At 37.2% G+C, this 24,434-nt stretch overlaps 1 protein-coding gene across 5 annotated transcripts in view; it reads left to right on the top strand.

The window, feature by feature from the left end:
- PIK3R1 (phosphoinositide-3-kinase regulatory subunit 1) overlaps positions 1 to 24,023 on the top strand; it is a 56,345-nt gene extending 32,322 nt beyond the window's left edge. For 2 of the 5 annotated variants that reach the window (XM_039566707.1, XM_010395361.4), the window contains exons 3-16: positions 1,250 to 1,342; positions 2,696 to 2,770; positions 5,635 to 5,766; positions 6,641 to 6,842; positions 7,032 to 7,111; positions 17,128 to 17,230; positions 17,920 to 18,018; positions 18,145 to 18,325; positions 18,783 to 18,908; positions 19,906 to 20,048; positions 20,322 to 20,498; positions 20,597 to 20,665; positions 22,990 to 23,160; positions 23,597 to 24,023. In XM_039566707.1, the coding sequence (XP_039422641.1) occupies positions 1,250 to 1,342; positions 2,696 to 2,770; positions 5,635 to 5,766; positions 6,641 to 6,842; positions 7,032 to 7,111; positions 17,128 to 17,230; positions 17,920 to 18,018; positions 18,145 to 18,325; positions 18,783 to 18,908; positions 19,906 to 20,048; positions 20,322 to 20,498; positions 20,597 to 20,665; positions 22,990 to 23,160; positions 23,597 to 23,786 (1,841 nt within the window). In that variant the 3' untranslated portion in view covers positions 23,787 to 24,023. Of the gene's footprint in view, positions 1 to 1,249; positions 1,343 to 2,695; positions 2,771 to 5,634; positions 5,767 to 6,640; positions 6,843 to 7,031; positions 7,112 to 13,236; positions 13,553 to 15,177; positions 15,733 to 16,525; positions 16,692 to 17,127; positions 17,231 to 17,919; positions 18,019 to 18,144; positions 18,326 to 18,782; positions 18,909 to 19,905; positions 20,049 to 20,321; positions 20,499 to 20,596; positions 20,666 to 22,989; positions 23,161 to 23,596 lie in introns of those variants that run through there. The other 3 variants (XM_019283358.3, XM_010395362.4, XM_010395363.3) reach the window with 3 other exon arrangements.
- The last annotated feature ends 411 nt before the right edge of the window (positions 24,024 to 24,434 follow it).

Below are 24,434 nucleotides of genomic sequence, written 5' to 3'. Positions count from 1 at the left end.
GGCTGGGGTTAAACTGCAGCAAAATGGTTTGCATTTTTATGAAGTTATGTAATCCAAAATAGGGTGAATTACCAGCCAAAATTGTCTGCTTTCTCTTTCTCAGTTGATATATTTAATTTTTTTTTGGCTATATCAAAGTTTTTCTTTAAAAACTCTCTGTTCATAATTTTCTGTTGTGTTTTTTTCTCCTTCTACTTAGTTATCCTCATCATTTTGTTTCAGTCTTCTGAAAACAAGGGGTGTGCATGTGCATATATGGATTCATATACCATGCAGGCACCTATGTGTATGTGTGTTTAAGAATTGCTTTCTGTTTGACCATGGTGAGTTTAACTGAGCAAACATCATCATTGCTTAGGCAACTGGCAATTTTTACTTCAGTGATTAATCTTTGTTTATCAATCATAATCCATCAAGTTATGCCAGATGTTTCTGGCAGTGGTTTAATATCTGTATGTAAACATTCTTGTTTCCAAGTGTTAAACAGGACCACTCTAAAACTTCTGAATTATTCTTTTGACAAGAATTGTGTATTTAGAGATAAATCTTTCCTCACAGAGCCAGAATATTCCTTTACAGAGTATGTTCTCTTCACAAGGAAACAAGATTGCATGAAAACTGACTTTGTATAAAACTCGTGTGCAGTTTTGTTTGAATCTGCAAAGTGTCCCTTTCCAATTATACTGCTGTTTATTCCTAACCAGTCCACGTAGATAAGAAAATTCTTGCTTCAAGTAAACTATACTGTTAATAGTACGATGCTTGAAAATTGAAATGCACAGAAGTTACTGAGCTTGAGTGTGAAATACTTGTTTCTACTGCTGTTTCAGGCCTTTGTAAGTCTGTTTTACCCGGGGGATCAGGCACTCACAGACGGTTATGTGTTTAGCACCTTCACTTGGTGCACAGTGTATGTAAATGTCTCTGACCAAAAGATGTTTTCTTTCCTTCCTTGCATTGTATTTCTGCACATCCATGGACTGCAAACTTTTATTGTGTTTTCTTTTCCTAGACAATATGGAGAGTGAATCTAGGACTGAGGTCCCTAAAAGAAAATGCTATGAAAAATGCAGCTGTCATAAATTTTATTCAAATTTTTGATTAACTATGGAATTTTCTCATATAGCCCTGACAAGTGGGATGCTTGTTCTATAATTAAAAATTAACTGGATGCATTACATGTCATCATTTTCATAAAAGTAATTGGATTCACCTCCAGCTTGGCTTAGTTTTCTTCTTTTTTTTACAGCTTTTTCACTTCCAGACCTTACAGAGCAGTTTGCACCTCCTGATGTTGCTCCACCGATTCTTGTCAAGATCATAGAGACAATTGAAAAGAAAGGTAAGCTGAAGAATGAGCTACCTACGTTTTTTGTTGCTTATGTTAATCAAGACTGCAGAATCAGATCCAGAGCTGGCATGTTCTCTTTCTAGAGCTGATAATGCATCACATTACTTAACATCCAAAATAATCTTCTTTAAGGTTTGTTGCACTAGTTTCTGCTTATTAGAGGCTATTGGGACTGTAGGAGCAAAGCCAAAGCTTACCTCAAATGGCATTTAGTAACTCATATAAGTATTATTGAAAGGTAAGGTAGAAGTATTGGTATTGTTTTGGTTTTTTCTAACCAGTAAGCAGCTTAAGTTGGTTATGGAAATGCCAGCATGACATTGAGTTGGATACACAGCACACAGGGAAAAAAGTAATGTTTTGTCCCAAAGCAGGGGAAAAAAGAAAAGAATGAAATATGAAGAGGTTACAAGAACTGGTTTTATTCTTCAGGAGTCAATTCTTTACTGCTGCTCTATAGTGAGCCAGACAGAGTTTCTTTTGTGGTTTTTTTCCTCACCTGCTTTCCTGTGCTGATGTCTCCCCATCCTATTGAGGCTTTCCTCTTTCTTTTACAATGTTGTATTTCTTTTGCCCTATTTCTGTCTTCCTGGCACCTACTATGATGTTGCCTTCACAGACCTGGTGAGGTAAGGAGCAGCTCAATGAGTCCTACTCATTCAGGAGCCTTAAGCTGGGGGACAAGAGCAAAAGTGGTATTCTGATCAGAATTAGGCTGCTATCCTTGGGGACATAGGTTCTAATATAGTCCTCTGACACTTTAGAAGAATGTAAGCCTTTTCTGAAAGAGTAGGAGCTTGCTGATATCAACGTGAAGGGCCAGTATTTAGCACCAGTTTGCATAACAAACTGCTGCTTTCAGGTGACACCAGTGATAGTGTTAAATTGTCACTGCTCTGCATCCCTGCACATGGTCTCTTTCCTTGTGTCTTCTCTATTTTCACTGATGTAGGAAACTTGTAAACAGTATCTTTCATGTGAAAACATTTAGTGATGTCTTTTGTAATAATTCAGGCGAATTATTAGACATATTACGTAAGATATACAGATATTTTCTCTGACACCAGTGTGAGTCTGTTTCCTAGTCCTGGCCTTCTACAGTTGGCCAGTACAGAATATGTGGGACTACTGGCATCTCTGATCTTCCTTGCCCAGCTCTTTCTGTAGACACAGCAGTTTAAATGCACAAAGGGGTCTTACAGGCTTAAAAAGCAATCACATTTTTAGTGTGAAAAGAATGTTGCTAATTTATACTGTCAGTACTTACTGAAGAAAACAGAAATATGTTGCGTCAGAGCAACAGTCACCAAAATATTAATACGTCCCATTGATTTTGTTTTGAAGGTCTGGAGTGCTCAACTTTGTATGGAGCACAAGGCTCAAACAGCACAGTGGAATTAAGACAAATTTTTGAATGTGGTAAGTACAGTTCTCTTCCTTAAAGCACTAGACAGATTTTGTGGTCAGACCACTCCCACTCATGTATGCTGGTTCTCAATAATGTACTATTAAAACGACATATATAAGTAAAAAAGTTCTCTAAATTTTACACTTCATACTTAAAGTATTTTTCACTTTTAAAGTTGTCTTTTTTCATGTCTCCACTGCATGTTTTTCTTCTAAGAATAATTTTTTAAATCTCTTCTTGTCCTCTTGCTTGTTCAAAGACTGACAATCTAGCTGTACAGAGAAAAATAAGGTGTTTTGTTCAGAATCAATGTAAAGATAATTATTCCTGAAAGGCTGCAGGTTATTATTTTGTAAACAAATGGCCAGTTGTTTATATACAGTTCTGTGTGTGCATTTTTTTGGTGCAGTGGGTGAGGTGGCAATAGCAGCCCATTATCTACCTGCTGCAGAGTGATACTGAAGTGAAAGAGACAATTGATTCAATATTGTAGGCTGAGTTCTCAGACAGTAAAATGCAACTACACCAGGAACACCACATACCCCTTCAAGTTTCCTGAAATATATTTCCTCTTCTTTCTTGGTATGCCTAATTTCTACTTCGCGCCAGAATATATTGCCATGGCAGCACAGTTTCAGTATGAGAGTAGGAGGAGAGTTTGGCCACAACTTGGCAAGCTGGTGTGCAATGTGTGGTGTGAGCTTTCACTTGCTTAAAAGAGCACAAAATAGAAGGGGTAGAAAATGAAAATGGTTACGTGCCTTGTTGCCAGAGGGACAAAGAAAGCAAACTCACACAGTGAATTAGTGTCCTCATTTTTAATAATTGCAAACATTAACAAAGTGAATAAGAGAGGATACTCTGAGATGATATTCAGAAAAACCCTTGTTTTTTCAAAACAAAAGAGCATCCTCCCCTGCGCTGATTGTGGTAGCAGTGAAGTGTATGTGTACAAGCAGGGAGAGGAGATAGGCATGTGCTAGCAGCCTCATGATAGCAGTCACATTTTTAGTATCGTATTTATGTTTTTCAGTCCAGATAAATCCAGATTTTCTGTGGCACCAATATGATTGTATCTCTTAATTTATCTGAATCCTTTCTTAAGTCTTTAAACTGAGATATACTTTTATGAAGGGTTCATCTATCTCTTGAGATGAAAAACTCGTGGTTTACATGTATTCTTACTTAGAATGTAGTTATGTTTGAGTAACAGAAACAGAACCTTACTCTTTAGTAGAAGTGTCTCTTTCTGAGGTCTCTTTAAGATAGGATTGGGATCTTCCAGGACAGAGCTGGTGCAGGGAGTATGCAGGTGCAGGGATACAGACAGATCTCATTTCCTCTGCCTGCTCTCTTTGAATTAGCAGAATTCTAATGCAGAGGGCAAAGTCAGCTTTGGTCACAAAGTTGTGAACTTGCATTAGTGTGCTGTTCTGCTAGTGGTTAGAATGCTCTCCATTTTTTAATTGGGTTACTGTCTGTTAGCATCAACACAATACTATCTAGCTCCAAAATCAAAGCTGACTTACATCTGGCCAGCTCAGCAGATGGAAGAGTTCGGGTCTGTCTACGATACTACACCCAGAAAGTTGCAAAGTGTACTATTACTCATGTATTCATTATCGTAATTTGGGACATACTTTAGAGAAATGGTCAACACTGAAGAAGCATGATTTAACTTAGTTTATGAAATAAAAAACAGCCAGTGAGCAACAAAACTAATAAAAACTGGTTTTTTAAGAATTTATGGTTGGATTCTCTGACACACCATTGCTGCTGTAGAATTCATTCCCACACTGCAAGTTTTGTATCATCAAAGACATTCATTATGTCTTCTTTCTCATGCAAATTCTTTGGTGTCCGATAAGATTTGAGCTGATATTGCAAGCTTTTCGTTGGGGAAGACAAAGGAGGTGAAGAAGCAACAAAGTTTCTCACTACCCCCTCTTGGCTGCTTTATTTCACGGTGTTTGTAGACACACCATATATCTGATTGCTCTACTTCCCCGTTGCCTTTGTTTAAACTGGACAAACAGATTCAGTAGTTATTTTACCAGGGACCTTGCTAGATAGAAGGTTGATCAGCATTAATGCCTCTAAATGCTTGTATAAAATATGGATCTTTTTGTATACACTTCGGACTTTACTATGCCAGAGTTTCATGTTATAGGATGAACCCTAATCTTGCTTTTACTAACTAAGGATTTCTGTATTTTCCCATTTTTATTTTTGCTGCCGATATTCCTTGCTCCGACACTAACAAGTAGTCCTTTATGTGACACTCCCAAACCTTATCCCAAGTCATAGCTATCCTGGAAGGGGGTATCAAGTTTTACAAGACAAATCCCAACAGCTGCATAAACCACCAAACACACAGTTCTGCACGTGTATATTTGTTTCGACTTAGTTACATAAATATTTGCAGACTTGGATCCCCAAGATGTTAATCAAACTTTCAGTCATAATAGAAATAGCTCCCTGTAGAGAAGCTGCATTTGACCAAACCTTTGATTAGTACTTACTTCTTACACAAAATATTTACATATAAAACAGAGACCTGTAAAAAATATTCTGATGTCTCATAACATTGCCAAGATGCAGCAAGTCACTACCATTACTCTGAGTTCAATTCTGAGCTGTATGTGATGGAAGGCCACACACAGCTATGGAAGCCATTTGGTTCATCAGATGCCAAAGGACTGAGCAGGGTGTTGAACTCTGTGTGCTCTTCATCTCAAAGGTGTTTCTTGGTTCTTACATTCTTATGAATTGTTCCCTATAAACCAGGTGAAAGTTAGCAATTTTGGCTTATTATGAGCTTGTATATTTTTTCCAGTTTCTGAAGTCTGAAAAGCATGTTTCTCTTTCCCTTTAGATGCCTCTTCATTAGATTTAGAGACATTTGATGTCCATACTTTATCAGATGCTCTCAAGAGGTATATCCTGGACCTGCCAAATCCCATCATTCCAGCAGCTGTTTACAGTGACATGATTTCTGTAGCTCAAGGTATGATTATCACATTATTTCAAATGTCAAACAAAAAGCTTTTGTTAGAATTCTGAATATCTGGTGGTTCAGCTATCACCCACAGAACAGCAAAGATTCTGCACAACCTGGCAGCCTCACAGAAGCCTTTACCACTTTCGATGAAAGCTGTTTCAATTCAGATCTAGACATTATTCTGCATTATTTGGTTACTTATTTAGGTAAACATAATGGAAAATACAAGGGATAACACAGTTCTCTTCACTTTAGTAACTAGAAATACTATAGAAGAACTGGGGGAAAAAATCAAGGACTTGCCTGTATACAGAAAGCTAATTTTTAACTTTTTATCAGTGCTGACAAAGTAAATGTATTAGAGGTCATGGAGTGCTGTATTACATTGGGGCTGCAGATTGTGAAGTGAGAAATACATGCATGTGAGATTCATCATCTACAGTGGTCATTTAAAACAAGTACAGCTTACAGGCTTTCAGCACGTGGGCCAAGTATTCTGTTATATATCTCAGGACAGGATATTGTTACTGGTAACCTTCAAAGTTAGAACAGCACCTGTGAGACTTATCTAGTGCATCTCAGAATTACCCAATCATGTGTGACGCTAAACACAAGACAGACTTCTACCAGTACACTCTGAACACATTGTGGTTTTTACCAAAATGCATATCTGTTTCCATTTGACTTTTAAATACTTGCTCTTTACTCTTCCCTGAGCATTTCATTTCTTTTAAAAGAAGAAAGAAATCGTATGGCTCTAATGAAGGACAGAATTATTTTTTTCTGTAAAATTGGTGCTTCTGAAGGAGTCACATATAGTTTCATTTTACTTGAACGTTCCTGTGCTGGTTTCAAGAATTGTTTATCTGTTTGCTTGCAGAAGTGCAGAGCTCAGAGGAATATGCTCAGTTGCTCAAGAAACTGATCAGATCTCCAAATATACCTCCCCAGTATTGGCTCACACTTCAGTATTTGCTCAAACATTTCCTCAGAGTTTGTCAAGCCTCCAGCAAAAATCTCTTGAATGCAAGGTCTCTGGCTGAAATTTTCAGCCCTCTGCTTTTCAAATTCCAGATAGCAAGGTATGTGGGTCATCTTTACCATATTTTTTACTGTAAATATGAATTAGTTATATACAAAATAAGATAGATTAAGTAATTTTCTGACCTTATTTCTGATGCGAGGTAAATTTTTTCCTTTTTTTTTTTTTTAATTTTAAAGTAAACTTTTGTATTTCTCCTAGTTCTTACTGCTTAATCCATTTCTTGCAGCTCTGATAATACAGAACACCACATAAAAGTCCTAGAGGTTTTAATCACAAGTGAATGGAATGAGAGACAGCCCATACCAGGTAAAAAATATTTTTAATCTAAAAAGTTATCTGTTCTCTTAAATATTAAAATTCAACTTAAGGACGGTGAATGCTTTTGTTTTTTCTATTTAAATCAAACTTAATGCAAGGCAAAAGTGTACAATTACAGAGCTAAGTAGAAGTTCCTCGTATGTTTTATAGTGGTGTGCAGTATTTGTTTTATAAGCAATAGTCTTTTTTCATTGAAGTCATTTTAGTGCCAATAGTTTGTACAGCCCTTAGGATTTTTGTTCTCTTTCAGTAAACAGCAAATAGGAATTTGTGAGTTTTTTGAGACCTGTAAACCAATAGAATGCATATCATACAGTGGTAGGGGGCTTAATTCTCCAGGTTTTATTGAACTCTTGATTTACTCCCAGGTAAATTTTCTTAGATTTGCTATACCCTATGGAGACATTATTTACATACATGTATTTTTTAATCCAGATACTAAAAAGATTTATTTACCAATATCAATAAATAATGTGAAAAATATTAAGAGCCCATGCAGGAAAGTTAGATCCCACGTGTATTGCTTCTGTAAGTTAACATCTAATTAAGTCAACAAATAGTAAAGCCCACCTCTAATTTATGCAAAATCTCTGGGTCTGAATCAGGTATTTGGTAGAAGCAAGGCTTGCTAACTATGTGGAAAGGACATTACTAATGCAGGGAACTTTACGTGTTAGCTGAAAGCAATTCCTTTCACAGCTTATTAACAGAGACTATCCTAACAAAGGAAAGGGTGAACAGAGCATTGGACAGCCTGTACCTTTCCCACCTCTGTAGTCAAAGCACAAAATAAAGTTCATGGCAGTAGGATTTGCAGAGTTGCTTAAGATCTGAAGAGCTAGAACACAGCAGAAAAGTGCTTTATTTTCTGTATTTCAGGTAGGCACATTGTATAATCCTCTTCATCAGCTAATGAAGATTAATTTAAAATGGCTAAAATTTTTGTTCCTAATGCTCTGTTTGAAAGGCTTTTCTAATCTTGCCAGCTCTGTTAGTTAGGAAACTTTCCCTAACATTTCGTGTACATCCGTTTTTCAGCTTGCTATTTAGTTTTGTTCAATTTTGGTAAAGTATTAAGCAGGGATTTCCAGAACCACTGTATATTTTTCTGCCTAGTGCTTTGTAACAACTCGGAGAGTGCAAACTTACAGTATTTGTCCTATTTTACTAAGAATCAGCAAATAGCTGCTAATTGTAGAAGAATTATTTTCTTTGTCACATGTTACAAGCCTTAAAAAGCAAAACAGATTCTAATAGTCTAATGCTAATAGCATTTTTTATGGTTGAATGTTTGCAAACGCTTTGGAGTATGTAAATATGTATGCCTAGAGGCACTGGTTGGGAGGTTACAAAGGTGGAGTCAATGGTTTCTTCAGTTTCAATGCGAGTATTTTATAAATTGCATTTAAGAGATCACTTGGTTGCATATCTGCCTGAGTTGCTTCATGTGAGGAAAGTATAAAAGTGAAAGGTGTTAGAACTACTAATGAGGACAAGGAATCTAGTCATTTTGAGAATGTCATTAGGGTGCTTGAAGAAATGCCATTGTATCCATCAGATTTATACGATTTGACACTACATTAATAATTATAATTGAACATCTGTTTGTTTTTAATATTACTTCTACATTAATTAATATAGCATGATGCAATAGTTTACCTTGACAGTCCTACTAGGATTTTTCATGTGATCTGTTACAAAAACAGAACTCCTTCCCTGTGCATTTCAAAGTCCATCATGTCTAGTGGAATGTTTTTTAGTAGAACACTTTAGTAGCACATGTACTAATATGCTGGAAAAAAACCTCAGATACAAATTTTCAGGCTTTGTACTGTCTGGCTAGCTAGTCTGTTGGCCCTCAGGCCTGTAAAAAGTTTGAATCATTTTCAAAAGTTGAATCTGTATAGAATGTTCTGTAAGTTTGCAGGATTAGGCCACGAGTCCATTTTCCACACCAATATCATTAAGTGACTGGAACATCTGAAGAGGGCTGTTTTTATAGTTCTCATAGAACTATTAAAAACACTCTGTGTTCTTCAGCATTGTCATCTTTAAGATTATTGCTTGTAGTGGCTTGATTTTCCATAAAGACTGTTTAGATACATTGTAATAAAAAGAAGATTCCAATAAATAGACCTTATTTGTTATGTAAGTATTTTGAGAATTACAATCTTTAACAGAATTTTACAAGTGGAGAATTCGAGAGGTTTTAAGCAGAAAGAATTTTACTTACTGAAAATAACGTCATGAGTAAGTGACAACAGGGAAGCCAGTGCTGCCAGGTTTCTTCTCTTTTTCACAGGCTGGAGTGATGGCTTCCTCCCTTCTTAATTCTTTTTATTAAGATGAGAACATTCTGTCTAAAACAAGCTGTGCATGAAGTTCTGGTGGTATTTTACGCAGTATATAAATACAGTAAATGCAGTGTTAGAGGTAACTGATCTGAATAGCAAGTAGATCTTTGCGCAGCTGTCGGGTTTTTTTCCTTACCACATCACCCACTAATTATCCTTCTTACCTGAAAACAATAGGAAGTAAGGAACTGGACCTTACATCTTATTGTATTTTAAATTAGTATCTTAAATTAGGCATCTTCAGTTGGACATCTTTTAGCTAGAGTGATGATTTTTGGATGCCATAACACAAACAGAAGAGTTACGCCTAGACCATTACTTGATTTACCACAAAACGGTTGGATTGGGTTTTTTTGTCTGTAATGGTGTTCATCAACAAGCTATAGATTCTAGTTTGTGGATTAGAACAGTGCTTAGTCCTACACAAAAGTACTGAAGTTAACAATACCTATCCATAGAATCGTAGGTTCTTGTGTAGCAGATGAAGACAAAGTAATGTTGCAGGAGAAATAAGGCTGGAAAAAATGAGATCAATTTTCTGATTCTTGTCTCATTCTTCAACTTTGTCAGTATGAGAGACAAAAGATGGTGGTGGTGGGCAAGGTAGGTGATTTTTTGCATCCCGTCTGAACACCCCAGCTTGATGTACAGCTGCACAGACTTTAAATTAAAGAGTACAGTCAGAAACAAAGTACAGGTCTCTAAATGTGCTATTCAAAACAGTATTATTAGAAGAAAATATCTTAATTGTAACAGATTTTAGCAAGTAGTGCTGCTCATGTCTCACAGAATATCACACATCATACAGACTTGTGAAGGCAAATAGCGGAAAATAGGCTATATTAGGCTGTGTTTATAGGCATAGGGTAGTTTTATAGCACTGGGGTAGTTTTTTCAGTTAGTTGTCAAGGATCTTAAAGTCTCCTGGAGGTGGTCTGCCCTGGATGCAGATCCCAAAGCTGCCCATGGGGCAGTAGGTGCTTGGGGCAACAGGGTCAGTTTAGCACTCACAGCTGCAAAGGCAGGCCACACAGAGAAAATTGGGAGGTGATTTTGGGTGGGGAATTTAGGGAGATAGGGGTCCTTTCTGGAGTTGGGGTGGTGTTGAGGAGTGGGAAGGGGCTTTGGGTGTGTGAGACTAAGGTGTGTCTTAGGAAGGGAAAGAGGAAGTGGGATGTGGAGAGAGAGCAAGGGGATGTGGGGAGCTGGTAGCATTGCTGGTGAAGAGCAGAAAAAGAGCTACAGGAAAGGAAAGAGCTGCCTTGTATCAATGAATCAAAGCTTCTAATAGCCTGTGCACTAACTAGAGCTGAGCTGCTTTGTCTGGGCTGTCCATCCCAGTTTGTCCCTGTTTCCTAGGCTTGTAACATAATGTCTCAGACTCTGAAATACTGCAGGCTGAAAAAGTAGGTTTTATTACTGAGAGGATCATAGGTAAGAATGAGTGAGGTAATAAGACTGCCTTATATGTAGCTGCTCGCTTGTTGGAGATGAGGTGAAAGTCTTGGCAGCATCACCAAGGTGAAGACACTTTGCTTTTAGTTACATAAAACATTTGCACGAGTGGTAGCGTAACAGCTAGAGCCAGGGCAATGTGAAGGCTGATCGATCCAGTTCCTCCTGGAATTTGACTCAAAGGTACCTTGGATTGCTGTAGGCATCAGCCTGAGACTACAGTCCTGTCGGTAGTGTCCTGGGGCCATAAACAAATGTGTAGGAACGCTCTCCGTTGTCAGAACTTGTCTGCAGCATGTCAGAGTCTTGGCTGGACTGCCAGCAGCGCCGAGCGTGGTTTGGAGCGTGCAGAAAGCTGCGAGTCCATGGACAGCAGATCCCGTGCCCACGGCAGATCCTGTGCGTCCGTGTCTCACCCAGCAGAGGGCGGCCCTTCTAAGCTAATAAAAGCCAGGCTTTATCCGTGACCTAACGGAAAGCACAGCGCTTGGCTAACCACCGTACTTTGGAATGCTGTATCCTTGGTCTAAGTTTTGACACAAGCCTGTGCTTTATGTTTCTCAATACCTTATTGCAAGTGTTTGGTAAAAGTGAAACAATGCAAATGACGTTGTGAGCATTTTTTATGGATTGTTATGTCCATATGCAAGTATTTGTATGTATAACACATGCAAGCATGTCAAATCTGATCAGTTCCCTTCCTGCTTCAGACATCATTTTTTAGAAAAAAATGTGTTGTGTTAATAGAAGAACACTGTGAATATGACTGAAAGGAATAGTAGTCTGCAGATTAAATGGACACCACTCAAGATTTTGAAATTTAAATAAAAAGATAAGACAGGGCAATATTTGAAAATACATGTGCATGCCAGTATCTTTTTTTGACAAGATAATTGATTCTCTCCTGCAGGATAATGAGGAATTCATTATCTCTGTGTGGGTATCTATGCTTTTTTAACTGATAAAAAAGTTCAGTGAACCAAGGTTGGGTTGTTGTTCTTCCTTTGACTATATACATCTGTATTGTGGCCCTATAAACCAAGAAATGTTCTCAAGCCCGTCTGCAATTTTAACAGTAAAGAAGTATATCAACTACAGACTGAAGCTGAATTAGTTCAGAAACACAGGTTTCCATCTCCACTTGAAGTAGTCTGTACCTTTATGACTGCTGCTTTAAATTACATTTAGAACTGACCATTGTTCAAGTAGTCAGAGGCTAAAACTAGGGAAGCAAGGGATTGTTCTAGGTGAAGCTAATCAACCAACTGCAAAACATCAAAAATGTACTGCAGATATTTGTGATTTCATTATTAGGTGCAAGTGGTGTTTCATAGCATAGGAGGATTTTGGTATGTGAAGTATTAAGGAAGAAAAAACTTTTCAATACTATTTTACTGCCTTAAGGAGCAACAAGCAGATCTCAAAGAAATTCTCAGTGTTTTTATTAGAAATTCTCACTGTTGGCAAGAAATGGGAGGAAAATACTAATCCCCTTCTCTCTTTCTCTTAATGTGTTTGCTTCTCCTTTTACTTTGAATTTATTTCCTTGTAGAAGTTTAGCTGGCAAAGAATGTAACTTCTGTAGGCAGAGGGAAGCAAACTCTTCAGTCGCTGCTCTGTTCCTTTAGCAAGTTTGATCTCCACCAAACACTAAGGCAAAGAAAATAAACTTTACCTCTCTGTACAATTTTACCTCTCTGTGTTCATTTACCCACCTGCCTGCCCAAGAAATGAACAATCCTGATATATTGGAAACCACCATGGATACAGGCAGTGTTTTGTCTAATATTTTTAGTTCTATAGGAAATTGATAAAAAGCCTCTACAGCCTCAGACTAAGGGTCTTGAAAAGCACCTTTATTTGTGATCCAGCGTGAGCATATAGGAGGTGATGCTGTGCTTGCAAGCAGGCTATTTTTCTTGCACAGGGCTGCTTCTAGAGATGCAGCTCTTTTCAAGGAAAATTTTTATTCTCTGTTCTTTCTGCAGTTAGCCACTTCCCGTATTTGGTTGTTCATGGTGCTTTTCTCATCTTCTGCATGCAGCAGCCAGTGATAGGGACTATTTTAAGGCCTCTTACAATGGTCTTCTCGTTTACTTAGCTAAAATGAGAAAGTTAGCCCCGCACTGGCCACTTGTTAGCTGATGACAACTTTTACTTTGAATCTTGCTCCCATCCCCCAACTGAAATCCCTGGCTCAGCAAATATTTGAACCTACCCAAGTTAATCATGAAACTGAGATCCTTATCTGAGAGAGACGTGCAAGCTACTGAGGGTGGTGGTTTCTTTTTTTTTTTTTTTCACCGTACTGAAGTCAGGTTCACTTTTTAATGATGAACCAGAGTAAGCGGATACCTTCTGCACAGCACAGAGGTTTAAGCAGTTGAGAGAGAAGGCTTGGATTTTCTCACTGCAAGTTACAGCTCTTTTAGGAGTTTTTATGGAACACTGGTTGGAAAGCAGAGCAATCTCTTTTTCTTCATTGTTTCAGAGAAGCCTCCTAGTAAATGGAGGTTTTAGGGTTTATTTTTAAGCAAGATTTTTTTAAGAGGAAACCAATGTTGGATCGTATTTTCGACTGTATTAAAAGGGTGATCATCTGCGATGCGTAATTTACAAAGTAAGTGATTTTGAGTTTCTGTGTTTTTTTCATCATCTCATGGAAGTATTGTACTGTAACTGATTACCAGGTAGAGCTTTAAATGTCCTAAGATATATGAATTTAAGTCAAGTACTTCAGTACCTCTCTAGGTTATATACAGAATGGGGAATAGCCTATCTGCCTCCTTTCTTTTCTTGCCTGCAGGCTAGGCTAGTCTGAGCTGAGTACTAACCTGATTATACAAGTTTGTTCAGTCCTAAATTTGGCCACCAGTGAAACCCTAGGGAAGTAATTTTTCCTGAAAGTCTTTATTCAATGGAATAAAAAAAACTTACTGATCCCACATGAGACCTAAAAGCAGCAATGCAGTTTTTGTAGGAAATCTTTGTAACTTAATTTAAATAATTACCTTGGCAACTTAACTGTTTGGGTAGCAGGTGTGCAAAACCTCTAAGTTCAGTAGTTAGACTTGTGTCTGGAGTGATTTTAAGTATCCTATTTCATTTTGGAAATGGAAAGAATCTTTGGAGCATGTCTATCTCAACAGGAAGGGGAGAGTCTACTTCAAAATGAAGTTTCTAAATGTACAAAGCAAACTAGCATGCATCTTTTTGTATATGTTGGTACTCCAGACATGCTCTTGTATGTCGATGCTTGTCTAAAAGAGGTAACCTGCTCAGGGGCACAGACAGTGCAGGGTGAGGGTGGAGGGCAGGGGTGAAATATTTAGAGAGCATATAAATTGTGTTAATTTTTTTTAATGAGTATTTGTGAGGTAGAGCACATTTCAGCTGCTCCAGGATTTCTTATGCTATAAGGCCCAGATAGTTGCTACAGCTAGTCTTTGCTGTAGATATTTCTGGTCTCTGGTTTTCTCCTCCCCATAGATTATAGTGAGTATAAAGTGTTCATATTGCTTTACAGAGCATTCTGCTCTGAAGTTAATAGCCTGTTCTGTCCATGTTTCTTCCAAGAGGTTAGAGAGAGTTACAGTCAGTGATGGAGGGAGTTAAGATGGAATATTTCTAAATTGTTGGAGGTTGCTGATGATATAAAGTCAAGGGGCAAAAGAGACACTGACAAAGGACTCTTGTTTTTAAAAACAATTAACTTGATAAATATATCAATGAGAATAGGGTAGAGAAACTATGTGAAAAGGCAGGTTGAATCTTATTGTATCCTCAGAGCCTTTTTTATGTTCAGCAAAACCACTGTTCAAGATCTTGCTCAGTTTTTACTTTCTTCCATGGTTTTAATGAATCTGCTGAATGTGAGATTACAATATTTGGGGTTTCAATTTCAAAATTAATTAATCTAGATTGATTTGAATTGTGTAGTATTACATAATGGTATGAGAGGAAGACCTCTCTGCAGTAAGCATGTTTTAAATAATAATCTCAACTCTATCAGACCTGTGTGCCCATAAAAATAGTAGAAATATGTAGAGTTTAAAAACATAATCCATATTTCATTATGTGTATATATACATCTCTCTGTGTGTTTGTGTAAGATGAGTGTGCAATGGATATACACACAGAGTCATGCTCTTCTCTAATGGCATCTCTAATATGTGTAGTAGGTAGAATCCTTTTAAATTTTTTTGAATGGCAAACTTGAGACATTTAAGCCAGAGAATGCACCTGAGATGTGACCGACCTGCTTCTGAAGGGAGCTGCCCTGTGTGTGAATGTGTGTTTTGTGCGCGTGTGTGTAAGAGCTACGTGCTGCAGCATATCAGCCTTTTGTCATCCTGCCAGGATTGGACTGTACCATGCTGCAAAGTCAGGAAAATGAGCCAGGAACATGGGCAAGGAGAGCAGTTGCTCCTTTTGTGTGTAATACCAGCTTTATATTGCAATTCTGCTAAATGTAGATTCTTCCCAAAACTGAAATTGTTTTAAGATTAATGTAGAACAAAATGAGGAAGCAGGAGTGGTTTGGTGACATTATTTTGACATGATTGGCTGAGGATTATGATGTAATAGGTTACAGTGCAGCCCCTTATAGGTTTTAAAATGAATTCCAAGACACCATTACAAAGACAGCCTGACTCCTTTCTTGTATCTGAGCTTACTCAGTGAAACTCATACAAATGTACAATACTGTTTGGAATATGGAAGAACTGGATATAGAATATCCTAAGACAGATATAAATTGTGGCACAGACTTGATGTTTTACATAGAAATGGATCCACCAGGTAAAACTGCAGTCTTATTATAGAAGACTTAATTAATTTTGGTCTTTACATTAGCTGTTAAAAAAAATCTTACTGGATATGTGGGATTTCTTTACTTTGTTATTGATACAAATAATTTTCCTTTTTTCATAAATTAGAATAAAATTTTGGATTAGTGCATGGTTGTAGTAATTAGAATCTTGAAATATTAAAATACCTGTCTGCTTACTTAATTGATTTTTTACTGAATTGACCGGTTTCTGTTTTTATTTTATTATGTCAGATGTAGTTCTAGTCCTGCTATTATATCATTAAAAATTTGTATTTCTATTTTTGCTCTCTCTGTTCCACACAGTGCCTAAAAGGAGATGCTGTAGTAACACTCATATTTCCTGAAACAGTGATTACAAACCATTTGCTTGGATTGTTTTAGGAAAAAACATTTTTAAAATCTAGCAATACTAATTGAATGCCTGTTATAGCATCATTTTGTTCATGTCATATGAAAGTATTATGCTATCCTGATATTCCTTGCAACTTTAAAACATTGTCTTTTGAGCCTGGTCATAATATACAGGACAGGAATGATGTACTTACTGGAGAAGTGAAAGAGCTGAGTTGATTTTTAATCCTGATTCCAGTGTAGTCCCCCTCGTTACTAAGTCAGTGCTGCAGTATCTTCTCTGGCACCCACTGGTATACATATGCAGCTTTGACATTGAAAAAGCTGGGGGGGGGAGCGGGGGGGGGGGGTGTTTTTAATCAGTCCTGGCATTTGGAACACAATTTATTCTGCAGAATACTAAGATTAACACAAGGGATATTTGGGTCACAGATGGGTTTCTTAAACTGTTGGGTTTAGTTTTTTGGTGGTTTTTTTGCAAATCATTGCACAGAATGCTGAGGATTACAAAACCCTGATTCTTCTTCAAATATACTGTACTGCTATGGGCTTGCATCTTTTATTACTCAGCTTCTAGGTAAGAAAACAGCAAAATTCCTCTAAGACCATTACATAGAAGGATAAAAAAAAAGTGGCATGTTTTATTACTTGTGTTCACCTGAAGATGGTGAAAGGAGGTAAAAGCAAACTTCAGATTTCTTTTTTCTCAAATGCTTTCTTCACAGGGGCAGGAGTTGAGTATGGTGTTATATTCTGCTTAAAATATATTATTGCAAAATAACATCATTTTTTCAAACAGTACAACTTTATTTTGAACTATTTCATTTTCAAGTATCTTGATTCCTGTAATGTCTTTTAAAGACTGTTAATGGTAGACAACTCTGTTTGGCAACCAGTTCTTTTTTTTAATACACTCATAGATTTATAAAATTGTTTAATAATGTGTAATTTCAAGGAATATATGGTCATGTTTTCAGTGAGTTACAACTTTTCTTCCCTCCTTTCATTTGCAGCACTGCCTCCTAAGCCACCGAAACCTAATACCGTAACTAACAATAGCATGAATAACAACATGTCATTACAAGACGCTGAATGGTACTGGGGGGATATCTCAAGGTAAATCACCTCAAGACATGTATTTCCTATGTTTGGCTTTATGTTATTCTTGCTGTGCTATTCTGTGTATATGTATTATGCTTTGAGTGTAGAAAATTCACTGTTGTTAAGAGCCGTTTTTAGGATAGTTTCCACCACAAACATATTACAGTTGGTTTAATTCCAAACATGACTAAAAAGTTACTGGCAGTCAGTTAGAATGTAGTATGCAAAATGATTGTTCTGTTACTTTAACACAGTTATATGAAATGCTAGCATGAAAAGATAGCACTAAGAAAGAAATCATTTTCTTCTTGTCTTTCATTCAGAACCTCAACTGTAGGCACAATAGTTAGCAAGTCAGACTAACAAGTGCCATGTATTAACAACATTTTTATCTGCACTATATATAGGTATATTAGACCAGCACTGGCTGCTCCAATTGTACAGGCTTGTACGAACAAGCAGAAAGACCTTTGCATGAATAATAATTTTGTCCAGCAGTGAGAGTGCAGAGTATGCCATTTTTTATCCCACTTGTTCTCTAACAATTTAAAATAAGCTATTAAATAGTTGTATTAATATGGAGACATAGAAGGCTTCTAAAACTCACTTAATTAAAAATATTTGAATTTGAATTTAGAGTACCATGGCAGAATAAATGTGTGAGAACTAATTGAAATTATTGGTTACTTTTGCTTTCATTTTAGGGAAGAAGTAAATGAGAAGCTTCGAGACACAGCAGATGGTACCTTTTTGGTACGAGATGCTTCAACCAAAATGCATGGGGACTACACACTTACACTGAGGTAAAACTACTTACATTGGGTCTGTAATACTCGATAGTAAAATGCAATACCTGCACTTAATGTAGAGTATTCTTTAAGAAATAGTACTTGAAGCATGCCTAACTTTTCAATATACTTTATTTGCAGGAAAGGAGGAAATAACAAATTAATCAAAATTTTTCATCGGGATGGAAAATACGGTTTTTCTGACCCATTAACTTTCAACTCTGTGGTCGAGCTAATAAACCACTACCGGAATGAATCTCTGGCCCAGTATAATCCTAAACTGGATGTAAAATTACTCTACCCAGTTTCTAAGTACCAGCAGGTAATTTAGTTTATTTTCTTTGCATTTCACTTAAATACAGAGAAATTATTGCAGCACTTCCAGAACATGAAGAACTTCAGCTCTGTTAATGTTTGAAAAAGCAAGTGGGTACAAAACCTGATATTTTTGTGTAAAGCCAACTCCACACTATGCATGTAAATATTTAGAACTTTAAATACTGCAGATACACTGTTAAGAAATAAACATCTTTGTAAGTAGCCCACTCAATGGTGAGATATGTAATTTTCAGTATAAAGCTAAACACTTGCAATGCAAAATTCCTTTTTGCATTAATTTCTCATTTGCATATTATGCATTTAGCATATCTCCATATTGGTGAAAGAGGATTCACATTTCCGTGTAATTATCTAAGCATTTTTAAGTAATTTTATCCAGAAGATCTGTGCAATGGAATTGTCTCCTTACAGAATGTCTTTCTTTCTGCTCATCATTCCAGGATCAAGTTGTAAAAGAAGACAGCATTGAAGCAGTGGGAAAGAAATTACATGAATATAATACCCAGTTCCAAGAAAAAAGCAGAGAATATGACAGACTCTATGAAGACTACACAAGAACATCTCAGGTGAGCTGGATTTGAACTAAAGGGAGAGTGGAAGACTTTGTAGATATTGAAAATATTATTGTGAATTCATACTGTTATTTTCCTACTCCTCTCGTCCACCACCACTGCATTTCCCTGATGTGCTCACTCAGAACAGTGCAATTGCTTACTCATGTTTGAACAGCCACCACCTGTAAACTAAGCCACCCTGTGCCCAAGTCTGAGAGCTCCATCCAAAGCAAGTACATAACTATCTTGATTTACCACCACTTCTGCATACTGACCTCATCAAGCTGAGTTATGGTTTTCAAGGCACATTTTCAGGGAAGCATTGCATTTTATTGTGAGTTTTTCAAGGGTCTGGTTTACCTATGCAGGACAAAGAGATGATGTGTGTAGATACAATGCAGGAATGAAAAGCTGCCTCTGTCCTTCTTTCAGCCTAATCAGTTATTAGCCACACCTTAAAGTGCCAGTAAATTAGTGCAGTTTTACAGACCCAGAATCAAGACTGCTTCTTAAAGTGTGCAGGAAATATGCCTAAAAATAATTGAAGAAAATTGGAGAATTGCTGGCAACTTGAACTAATGACTTAAGACTTGGCTATCAACTAGGTATGTAGAGGCAGGAGGATAAACTAGATAACCTCCTGAGACCTGTCCAGGACACCTTTATTTCAGAAAGCCAGGTGTGCCTCTAAGGACCTAAGTTGGTACAAAGGGCAAAGTGCACTGCTGTAAGATTCTAATAATCAATTTATTTATACAAAGTAAAGATTGTAACTGGTTCATTTTTAGCAGTTCTACTTCTTGATAAACCTCATCATGGAAATCTTACCAGGTAGCCTTTTGCACAGGCCTGTTGTCTCTATGCCATATGGCTCCGCAGACAGAATACGTTTTGGTAAAGGGATATTGAAAGGATATTCTACAATATACTGAAGTGTTTCTGTGATACAAGCCAATAAATCTTCCCCTTTGTCTGATAACAACTGTAATAATGATTATTTTATTTTCAGGAAATTCAAATGAAAAGAACAGCCATTGAGGCATTTAATGAAACGATAAAAATATTTGAAGAGCAGTGCCAAACACAAGAAAGATACAGTAAGGAATACATTGAAAAATTTAAACGGGAAGGAAATGAAAAAGAAATACAAAGGTCAGTATTTTATTTTGCATATCAAATTGTATGATTTTTGAAAAAACAAACAATGCCAACTATAGGTCTGCCTAAAACTGAAGAAAGATGACAAGTTTGAAGTTGTTCAGTTGTAAGCAGAGAAGCCTCAAACAAGGTAGATGTGAACTGGAAAAATGTATAATTACATCTAGGGAAATAATCTGTTCTCTTAAGTATCTACACCTCTGAATAACAGATTATAAAATTATGAATAAGAGATCAGAGTGTAACCTACCACATTGTTCCATCTAGAATCATGCACAACTATGAAAAACTGAAGTCTCGGATAAGTGAAATTGTGGACAGCAGGCGTAGATTAGAAGAAGACTTAAAGAAACAAGCAGCTGAATATAGAGAGATAGACAAGCGTATGAACAGCATTAAGCCAGACCTCATACAGCTGAGGAAGACAAGAGATCAGTACTTGATGTGAGTATCATGAATTGACAAATTTTAAGCTGTTTGGTTTTTTAATGGTATCCAACTTTCATGACAAAAAATTAATTTTATTTGCAATTATTGTCCAGGTGGCTGACTCAAAAAGGTGTTCGGCAAAAGAAGCTAAATGAATGGCTTGGAAATGAAAATGCAGAAGAGTAAGTACTGGAAGATTTAGGTATTTCTGCTGTTTCAAATCATCTAAATACAAAAGTGAGATAAAGCATATTTAAGTCTTGGACCACACAAAGGAAATCTCAAGCCTGCAGTAGATCTGCAGTAACAATGCACACTGTTAAGACACGACAGCCTACATAATACAAGTATTAGAAAGGATGTTCTCTCACCCTCTACTTTCTTCCTTTTTTTAGGGAAGTGCCTAATCAAGTTACTGTAGCAAAGCACTGAAATGTAACCTGTGTCTTTTTTCTTACCAGCAAAATTAAGTTCATAAGGTGTTAGTATCTTGGAGAGATGTCATATGGATGGATAAATTGTTCAGAAAATCTCTAGGCATGAGCAGGCGTTTTCCAAATCTCAATTGTGGGTACCATGATGTTATCCAGTATAGTGGTGCCCACATCATTGTGTCATATTGCTGTTGGAGATTATAAATCTGTATATGTTGAGGAATATCCTTCTCTGGTTTTGTAGTCTATTTTATTTTTCTGGAAAATGGATAGTATTCTGTCATTTCAAACAGTTTACTGCAGGTTCTGACAGGGGCTAGGCTGATGAATACATTTCATTTCATTCCTGGGAAAAAAGGCAAAAAGTGCTTGGTTTGTGCAAACATAGACCAAATTTAAACAAAAGCAAGACACAAAATAGTATCTGAAGCTTAGTAACAGTGAAAAATGAACAAATAGAAAAATCAAAATTGTCTCAGTAGTATTTGTATCAACATTTTCTGCCTGTGGAGTTTCTTGTGCATGCCTTTTATGCTGCCTGGTCGAATATACAGTGAAAGCGGAATAGACAATGACTCTAGTGGATTTGCGTTCTGGCCTTGTCCCCATTTATTTTAATTTGGCTTGGTTTATTGAGTCTCCTACTGTTATCCTGGAAATTGTGCTTATCGCTGTGGTAGAAGCTGAAGATAAAAATGACATACACTTTTTAAAGCCATGTTATTCTCTCAGTCTTAGCACAACTCAAAGATGATACGTTGTAAAATACATAGGCATCTGTCCCCACTAGTGTTTCTATCGCTTGAACAGTAGACAAAGAACAATGCCACTCTGTGGGTTTAGTGTAGCATCAAAATAGTAAGTGAAACTGTTTAAAGAAAATCTTCATTTTCTCTCACTCTGACACTCTTTGCCAGCAAGTCTAGTAACTGCTGAAAAATTAAACTTTTAGAATATGGCTTTTTTTCTGAAGTTGTATTGCAGAAAAAAATCCCCCAATATAATAAGCAGGATGAAAAACAAGAATTGCTTTCTCTAGATGCTGGTTGAAAACAGAGCCACTACTGAATGTATGTGAATGTCATGCAGGTCAAAAGAGTGATGGGATAAGGGACCCAGAGAGAGTGTTATCTGAAACAAAAGAACCCTTTTTCTTTATGAAAAATTGAATTCTGTATGAGATTGCTGATTTCTGTAGACTTCTTTGAGGATATTCAGACAGAACCATGGATGAGTGAGAAGTCATCTTTTCTTATACCAAGGAAAACTAATTAAAAGCCTATTGCAGAGAGAATAAGTGCATTAGCGTAACACAGACTGATTGCAAGCTGAGCAGGACAGGCAGGGCCAACCAGTGCAGGCCGTTGTGGGAGTGGGGAGCTCTGGAGCTGCAGAATTCCGAAGTGATGTCCACACAGCTGAACTAGATGCTTCTTTTTTCATGGTGGGCTTTAGCTCAGATGGTTCTTTGTAATTCTGAATCAGCTTTATAGTTGGTGGCTGATTTAACAGAGAAGCATATATTGCATGCTATTCTCATAATCTGCTTATAAGGGGAGAGAGAGAGACAGACAGAGAGAGAAAGCACTACTGCACTATTGTACTACTGCACCTTTTCACAAAGCCATCTCCCCCATAAATAATTAATATCTCCCTGTGCAACTGCTGGGAGGTTCTCCAAGCAGCAGCTGTACTTGATACATTGCATGATTTTTCACTGCTGACCAAGTGTTCTGATCTTTGGAAATGAAGCTGACTCAGAGGGTACTGATTTTGTTTGACTTGCTATTTACCAAAACAGTGAGCAATGGCAGAAGTACTGAAGTGCTCAGAGCATATTCTGAAAAATAACACATCATCTTTTTATATTCTTCCTAAAATTTACGTGAGTGTTCTTCAAAGAAACAAGAAACAGGGCTTATATTTTACTTTTATCCAGTCATTTAAATGGTGCAGTATTACTTGGTTTAAATCCCTAATTTTACCAGGGAAATATGTAATATGGAATAAAGACTACTTAATTGGTGGATTTTGTTCTGTGCTTCATAAACACATTTTTTTCTTTTCGACAGCCAATACTCTATGGTAGAAGATGATGAGGACTTGCCCCATCATGATGAGAGAACATGGAATGTGGGAAATATCAATAGAAGCCAAGCTGAAAACCTGCTGCGGGGAAAACGAGATGGAACATTCCTTGTTCGAGAGAGCAGCAAACAAGGCTGCTATGCCTGCTCTGTTGTGTATGTACCCTAATTTGTGAATGATGTAACCAACATGTGAGCTTGGGGCAGATAGACACTTGCATATGCACCATTCCTCTTTGACCTTTGGGCTTAGAAGCAGGTCACAGAGTCCTGAGGCCGTTGTTGTTGCTGCTCCATTTCCTACACAGCTCCAACCTGTGCCACTCCCACAGAGGAGCCTCACTCAGAAGAGAAACCAAAATGTGTGCACTCCTTTCTGTGCAGTTGCTAAGTCCTGCCTATCTCCTGTCTCCCTAAGATAGCATGACATCATGAATTTGGACTAAACCTAGGTTTTTACCATTATCCCACCACAGAAGAGAAGAATTCTATGTACTGAGTAGCATCTTAAGATTTATTGCTAATACCTTATTTTCTGTCTTAATTTTACTGTACTCACAAACTAAAAACTGGTTGTTCGGTTTTTTTTTAGGGTGGATGGCGAAGTAAAGCACTGTGTGATAAACAAGACACCTACTGGGTATGGATTTGCAGAGCCATATAACTTGTACAACTCGCTCAAAGAACTGGTGCTACATTACCAACACACGTCACTTGTGCAGCACAATGACTCTCTCAATGTCACACTCGCCTACCCAGTATATGCACAGCAAAGGCGATGAAGATCTTAATACTCTGGGTTGTTTGGGGTTTTTTTAAATAAATGATTTGGCAACATTGAGGCCTCTGGAGAGAAAAGGCTCCTTTCAGCTTTACTCAAGAATTTGCAGTATGAAAGCTATCTATCTTCAAATGGGACTAGAGATTTCCTTCACAACTGCAGAGGGAGAGATCACAGTGTTATGCTGTGAATGTATGTTTGTAATCTGAAGTGCTTTTTTTTTTTTTTAATTATAAAAGAAAAAACACAAGAGAAAAATCCAAACCTGATCTCCCTGCAGGGACATAGAGGCCTTTAAGCATGGTGCTTGTTTACGACCACTTCTGAAGCTTTACCAGCTAGAACATTGGATTATCCAGACACAAGGTATAAGAGGTCTGTGTCATTCAGTTATTGGCATTTTGTGGTCACAATCTGACTTGGAATGGTGTTGCTGTACTCAGTGGATCCAGACATACAGCATTGTGGTTCTATTTTGGTTTCTGGTGAATGATATGTAGCAGAGTGGCACTTTCATTTCTAAGGGACACTTTAAAAGGACTTCAGTTACAGTATGTTGTTCAGAGTAATTGTAATAGCAAAGTGCCAGGAAGTGTTTTGCTTGGATGATTAAAAATCCTGTTTTAAGAATATATTTAAGACTGAAGAA

Source organism: Corvus cornix, chromosome Z, assembly GCF_000738735.6.
Source record: "Corvus cornix cornix isolate S_Up_H32 chromosome Z, ASM73873v5, whole genome shotgun sequence".
Classification (NCBI taxonomy): Eukaryota; Metazoa; Chordata; class Aves; order Passeriformes; family Corvidae; genus Corvus; species Corvus cornix.
This window is presented reverse-complemented; position numbering and strand designations above follow the sequence as displayed.